At 36.7% G+C, this 7915-nt stretch overlaps 1 protein-coding gene across 1 annotated transcript; it reads right to left on the reverse strand.

Annotated features, from left to right (window-relative positions):
• Positions 1-2088: 2088 nt before the first annotated feature.
• LOC123558260 (keratin-associated protein 5-1-like) lies at positions 2089-7426 on the reverse strand. The gene is made up of 2 exons (XM_045350140.2): positions 7385-7426; positions 2089-3033 (listed from the first exon to the last, which is right to left on the reverse strand). The coding sequence occupies exons 1-2, from the start codon at positions 7424-7426 to the stop codon at positions 2089-2091; spliced, it is 987 nt and encodes a 328-aa protein (XP_045206075.2).
• Positions 7427-7915: the final 489 nt, after the last annotated feature.

A 7915-nucleotide genomic window follows, 5' to 3' on the forward strand; every position in this document is an offset into this window, starting at 1 on the left:
AAACACAATGCATCCATATATTATTTTATTATACCTCACATAAATGTCCAGTGCAAATTTCCCATTAATTTAACTTGAATAATATATCATATTCCCCGGTGATTTTATATCACATGCGCAAAATCATTATTTTTAATTTCTGCGCAGGTGATATGATCCATAATTTCATATCACATGCGCAACAGCGTTATTTTGTTTTTCTGCGCATGTGATATTATTTTTTCATATCACCCGTTCAGAGATTGATACTTTCGAATTGATTATTTTCTTTTTTATGCTACGTGCAAAATATTTCGAAAACAATTTTTCATCAAATATTGAATTGAAACTACAATAATAAGTTTTGAAATGATCTTACTAAGTAAATGAGTGCTAACACTTATATGTTTCATTTAGAAAAAAGAAAGTTATCGCCGTTTTTCGAATGCTTCTGATTGACGCAATGTTGAAATATTAGAATGAATATAGGCCTAGGGGTCAGCGATATGTAAACGTCTCGACTTAATCTATCAAAAAAGTCTTATTACAAGGCAAAGTCGCCATAAGTTATGAGTGCTAACAAGTAAAGACTCTTTAATTCTGTCTTCATTATTTGGTTAGTAATTACTTTTAATGTTAAAGAAATTATTATGTTGATTTTCCAGTAAATGCTTTGGCCCTTATAAGCTTTCGGTATAATAAAATAAATACTGCATTCCTGAGAGGGTGATATGAAAAATGTTCACCCCTCGAAATATAAATATAGACCTCGGCTGGCGCCTCGGTCAATATTCATATATCTCGCGGTGAACATTTTTCATATCACCCTCTCAGGAATGCAATATTTATATAATAATTCTACTAGTATATAGCGCCCTTCTCATGATAAACACAACGGTCAAAGGCGCTCTCGATATAGCACACGCAGCCACACAGGGCGCGAAATTCATCCTCTACTAGTGCAGACACAGAGCGATCTGACCAGAGGGACAGAGTGAGATAAAGCCCCCAGAACAGATAGAGATCCTTTTTAGATACAGGCTTGTCCGGCTAACTTAGCCTAACTCTTTGCGAATAGACTGTCTAATTCTTTAACTTGCTCGGTTTATAGCACCGATACACGCGAATCAACTAGTACAGGCCTCTTAGTTTTTTTTTCTTACTAGGGTTAGACAGGTGCTGCAGTATTCCATACCATTTGACAAGATATATCGCAGCAGCCACTACATGTCAAAAAAATTTACGTTATTCAAACTTGAGTAAGTTATCAATTGTTGGAAAGTGATTAAACAATTTATTTGTTAAAATCTAATTATTGTTAGATACGCCAAAAATACATGTGAAAGAATAGTATATTCTTATTGTACGACACAATTCAGATCATTTTGAGACGTGCATGGTTTAATAATGGTAGAAACAAAAAACCAAGGTGCCCCCAGACATTACTTCACCTGGGTTGAACCAACGACCTACTGCAAACCAGCTGGATGGCTACTTGACACGACTTACACAGACTGCCTTAAACAAACGCGGATGAGAAGCGAGTGATTTGAAAATAGTTATCATACAGTGATTTGGAAAAAGTCATCCTACTAGTAATCTAACTACAGATATATTTTTTATTATTTCAATTGCGCTTCTATCCAGTGTACATACTTCTGGCGTATTTTTTATCCAATTGCGGTAACTAATCTGACTGACAACCGAGTTCAGGCCCGTGCCACGGAGAAACAAGTTTGAACACCTTGGGGCATATTATATGGCAATGCGGCAGCTCTGATAATTGCATTCTACTTCATATTATAATGGCAGCAAGTTACTTGTAACTGTGTTTCATAGAGACTGTTGACGGACTAGATGTGCTTGCTGTTTTTGTTTAATATTTATAACCATCAATACATGATAAAGTAATATATCATTAAAAGTTAATTTGTGTTTTATCGATTTAACTTGTTATAACGTGAATGATTTACATATGCTTTAGCTCTATACAAAATTCCAGCTTTACCATCACAGCCTCCAGCTTTACCATCACAGCCTCCAACGTTACCATCACAGTCTCCAACTTTACCATCACAGCCTCCAGCTTTACCATCACAGCCTCCGACTTTACCATCCATCACAGCCTCCAGCTTTACCATCACAGCCTCCAGCGTTACCATCACAGCCTCCAACTTTACCATCACAGCCTCCAGCTTTACCATCACAGCCTCCAACATTACCATCACAGCCTCCAGCTTTACCATCACAGCCTCCAGCGTTACCATCACAGCCTCCAGCTTTACCATCACAGCCTCCAACTTTACCATCACAGCCTCCAGCTTTACCATCACAGCCTCCAGTTTTACCATCACAGCCTCCAGCGTTACCATCACAGCCACCAGCTTTACCATCACAGTCTCTAGCTTTACCATCACAGCCTCCAACTTTACCATCACAGCCTCCAGCGTTACCATCACAGCCTCCAGCGTTACCATCACAGCCTCCAGCTTTACCATCACAGCCTCCAACTTTACCATCACAGCCTCCAGCTTTACCATCACAGCCTCCAACTTTACCATCACAGCCTCCAGCGTTACCATCACAGCCTCCAGCTTTACCATCACAGCCTCCAACTTTACCGTCACAGCCTCCAGCGTTACAGCCTCCAACTTTACCATCACAGCCTCCATTTTTACCATCACAGCCTCCAGCGTTACCATCACAGCCTCCAGCTTTACCATCACAGCCTCCAACCTTACCATCACAGCCTCCAGCGTTACAGCCTCCAGCTTTACCATCACAGCCTCCAGCGTTACAGCCTCCAGCTTTACCATCACAGCCTCCAGCGTTACAGCCTCCAGCTTTATCATCACAGCCTCCAGCTTTACCATCACAGCCTCCAGCTTTACCATCATAGCCTCCAGCGTTAAAGCCTCCAGCGTTATCATCACAGCCTCCAGCTTTACCATCACAGCCTCCAGCTATACCATCACAGCCTCCAGCTTTACCATCACAGCCTCCAGCTTTACCATCACAGCCTACAGCGTTACAGCCTCCAGCTATACCATCACACTTTTAAAGTATCAGTCTCCCATTTTGCCGGTGTAACGTTGTAAACTGACCCCCATAGAATAATGACCTCCGGTCATCATTTTATATAGAATAACGTCACCTTTCTATAAAATACTGACATCACCTATAAAATAATGACACCCCCCCCCCCCCCACGATTTTATCTATAAAATATTGGCCCCCACCTAACCTATTATAAACATATACTCTTTATCAATTCAAGTCACTCTCGTATTTCTATTGCTTATATTTGTTGCTGTTGTTGTTGTTTCTGCTGCTGCTGCGTCTACAGCTGACACAACAGCAGTACATCTTAGAGGCCCCGCTAAGAAATAAACGTATATCTATTGAAAAATTAAATTTAAAAGGGTTTTTATTTGAATTATCATTGTTGTACATAAAGAGAAATATTACAATAATAGAAGACATATACCTAAGTCGTTTTAAGGTTACTATAGAAATAGAGAGAACCGATATTTAGGCTGGTGGATAATTTGGTTTTGTTTACAAACTGTGTATTATCTTCTTTTATTAGTCGCCTGAAATGATTCTGGTCAAGTTTTCTTGATAGCAATTGAGATCATCCTTTAGAAATAAAGTAAAAACCTCACCATACAAACTTTGGCGGGAGATTTGGCCTACAGAAAATGATTCAAACCACTTGTCACTTACAGTGATTTTGCTTAAGTATTTGGTTGGAGTGGCCGAGCGGTTAAGGTCGTTGACTCCTCATCCAGCGGCCCGGGTTCGGAATTTTCGTGTTGGGGAGTCATATTATTACGACCGGGTAGTCACTATTCTATATAAAATAACGACCGGGGATCATTATTCTATGGGGGCCAGTTTACAACGTTACACTGGCTAAAAGGTTCACATGTATGTTATCAGAGAGAGTCACAAACTAAGTAACTGTTTTATAAAGGATGGCTGAGATGCTGTTAAAATTTAGTAAATACTTATTTCCAGCTATGAGTATATATATACAGAACATTCTTCTGTTATGGATATATTAAGAAACAAGAGGGTCATGATGATCCTGGATCGCTCACCTGAGTAATATGAGCTACATGTTTCAAATGTCAAACTGATGATTTTTAGAAAAAAAAATTGGAAAAATTTCCGATGTACAATCAAGTAACCCCTGGGGCGGGGCAAATTTTACCCCGGGGGTCATGATTTGAAGAAAGTTTGTAGAAGTCTACTAGGCAATGTTACATATCAAATATCTAAGATCTAGGCCTTCTGGTTTATTTTTAGCAAATTTATGAAGATTTCCCTATGTACAATCAAGTAACCCTTGGGCCTGGGTCAATTTGACCCGTGGGGGAGGGGGGGGGGGGGGTCAAGATTTGCACAAATTTTGTAGAAGTCTACTAGGCAATGCTACAAGTCAAATTCTGGTTTATTTTTAGAAATTGTTTGAAGATTTTCCTATGTAAAATCAAGTGACCCCTGGGGCAGGGCCAATTTTGACCCCGGGGGTCATGATTTGAAAAAAAATTGTAGAGGTCAACTAGGCAATGCTACAAGTCAAATATCTAAGCTCTAGGCCTTCTGATTTATTTTTAGAAAATTTTTGAAGATTTTCCTATGTAAAATCAGGTGACCCCTGGGGCGGGGTCACTTTTGACCCTGGGGGTCATGATTTGAACAAATTTTATAGAGGTCCACTAGGCAATGCTACAGGTCAAATATCTAAGCTCTAGGCCTTCTGGTTTATTTTTTTATTTTTGAAGATTTTCCTATAGAAATCTATGTAAAATCAAGTGACCCCAGGGGCGGGGTCAATTTTGACCCTGAGGTCTTGATTTGAACAATTTTAGTAGAGGTCCACTAGGCAATGCTACATGTCAAATATCTAAGCTCTAGGGCTTCTGGTTTTTGAGAAGATTTTTAAAGTTTTTCCTTTCGGTTGCCATGGCAGGGGCGTCGGAAGGTGTTTGATATTGGGGCCGCGAGGGGAGGGGGGGGGGGGGGGGGAGGTACGGGGGGGGGCATCCCCTCCCGTAAGGGGGTAAGGGGGACCTCCCCCTGAAATTTTTTTAAAACAGGATCATAAATGGCGAGTTCTGATGCATTTAAGGGTGCTGAATCGAATCTCAAGTCTCCAGTATTTTCTTACAATTTACATGACTATAAGCAAAATAAAGTTTAATTAACTCTTTTAATTAATAATGTATAACGCAATACAAAGAATGCATGTATGTTTTTTTTTTTTTGTATTTAATGTATTGAACAATAATCATTCATGTTACATTCATTTCTTATTTTTGTTTGAAATATCATTTTTTGAGTAAAACCAATTTATGTAATTAATTCCTTACATCTTAGCGATGTGATAAATCTTAACACTTACCTCTTTTATTAAATAAAAACATAATAATTATTTTTCTGAATTTTATAAGCTTTGCGGCTGGGTATAGCTTAAACGTTATATTGACTAAAGACATGCCAGTTAAAAACATGCTGATTTGTTCATGCGTAATTAAGTCCAATCACGGACACGTGTGTATGACTCCAATTAACACCCCCGATCGTGTCACCGTCACCACGGTAACACACTAATCTGGACAGCGTGTACAAAATATTGGGTCCGCGGACCTGCGACTCCAACTTATGAATTTACAAAAAATCGTTTTTGGGCAAATTATTGGGGCCGCGGTCGCGGCTCCTGCGGCCCCACTTCCGACGCCCCTGCATGGCAACCAGAGTTCAGCATGGAATTCAATTCTGTGAACAAATTTTGTAGAGTTTCACCCAATGAACATTCCTGTGAAGTTTGGATGAAATTGGCCAAGCGGTTTATGAGGAGATGTTGTTTAAAGTAAAAGTTTACGGACGCCAGACAGTGAGCGATCAGAATAGCTGGCTCTGGTGAGCTAAAAATAGACAAATATGCCAGGAAGTGCTGCTTTTACTCGATGCGTGTGTTCCGTGCCTGTCGTTTCCAATCATTAGGAGAACTTTTCACGAATAATCTCAAAATCCACAGAGACATTTTTAAAAACTCTAAAATGAATATAAACACAACTGTATCAAATCTGTCAAAGATTTGCATGTATTATGAACAGTTACTTTGTTTGTCTTAAAGATGTGGGAGTAATGTTTCTTTTATTAAAATACACACAAGTCTCCTGTTAACTGTTTTCTAAATCTTTATTTCTGATATTTCAACAATAATATTTCTTCACTTTCACAAAGTTACTCAGATTAAAACACAAAGTTTCCTTTTAAAATTAATTACACAGAGTTGATCACTAGAGTCCTTGATTTGTTCACAAAGTAAAGTGTAGCTTAAGTGACACAAAGGATCTATATATTCATTTTTGAAAATCAGGTTTATATACCTTCTTATTATTTGACTTAACAAAGATGCATCACTTTTGAAAATCATCAAACAACAACAATCTGATTAGAGTCTTTGGTGCTAAAACAAATATGATAAATACAATTGACAACTTCTTAAAGAGACTGGACAAGAGTGTTATAAGGCAAACACCTTAAGCTTTCTTGACATATGTAAGATTTGCACAGAATATGATTAAAAGGAAATGAATTTTCAAAATACAAACTAAATTAAACATTGAAGTAATATTTAGACGTCAAAATTGAAAGTATAATTTTCAAAATCTACATGTTTTAATGAGTATTTTGATACCAAACACAATATGTTTATTTTTGTTTTTACATGTCATTGATATGTTACAGTGTATGATGTTCTGTAAAAGAAAATTATGCATCATAAAAAAATGTCAGGAAATGAGATTTTTGGCCTAAATGCGATTTTGGTCGGAAATGGAGTTTTCAGCTAATCTGACAGATTGTCATTTTCAAAGTAAAAATTTCTATTTCAAAATCAGCCGTTGTTATGGAGAAATTAATAATTTGATTATATTAAAGTGTTTTTCAAAATACTATTTACATTGAAAGCTGTCTACTTTCATAGTTAAAAGTTAAAAAAAATCAGTTCATGTAAACTGATGTTAAAATGTTTGGGATATATATGATTTTCTGGTAGACATGACACAGTTACAACTCTTGCTAGTTTAATGCAGGTTCAGATGGTAACATAGTGTTTCGTTGATGCAGTCATTACATATTAAAAATATATGCGCTTACAGTACATTTTTTAACAATATAAACAAGAAAAATGTTTTACAATAATTCATAGTCAAATTAACATTACCATGGCAACAATGCACTATTTTATTATTAAAATTTTTTGTCAATTTTCTTGAAACTGCATGATTATTTAAACTCAAGATATTTTATGCATGTAGTAAGTTTTAAAAAAATTAAAGAGTAAAATTCTGTATTGCTTGAACAATTAAGATTGTTCCACTCTACCCACGTCACTGCTGTCCTGGCAACAGAACATACTTTTACCAAACATTTCTCACAGTTCAGTTAGTTTTACTTTTTTTCTTGACACACATTTTTAGTTTGAATCAGGTTGCAGAAAACGTGACCTTATTATGTGCACTTCTGTGACAGTTATACTTTATTCCACCGGCAAACTTTCAACTGGATGGTCAGCAAATATATTGGTTCCTTGGGTTTCATTCCCATTCACAAATTAATAAAGAATTTTATTTTTCTGGAAATTCTTTCATTATTCAGCCATTCTGCAAAACAAAAATACAACATTAGTACCTTGTAGCTAATTTAATTATTATTACCTTCCTTTGCCTATACTTTATATAAATACTTTTAAATTAAAGGGATGAAATTACAAAATTTCCTGAAAAGTAATACATAGATTTATACACATTTCATGTAGGAATTTTTGTTCTTTAAAATAACAGAATATATGAAAACTGAAAAATATCATAAAATGATGCTCAAATGTGATCATCCACCCTTGAATACAAATTGACAATGC

Source organism: Mercenaria mercenaria, chromosome 5, assembly GCF_021730395.1.
Source record: "Mercenaria mercenaria strain notata chromosome 5, MADL_Memer_1, whole genome shotgun sequence".
Taxonomy (NCBI): Eukaryota; Metazoa; Mollusca; class Bivalvia; order Venerida; family Veneridae; genus Mercenaria; species Mercenaria mercenaria.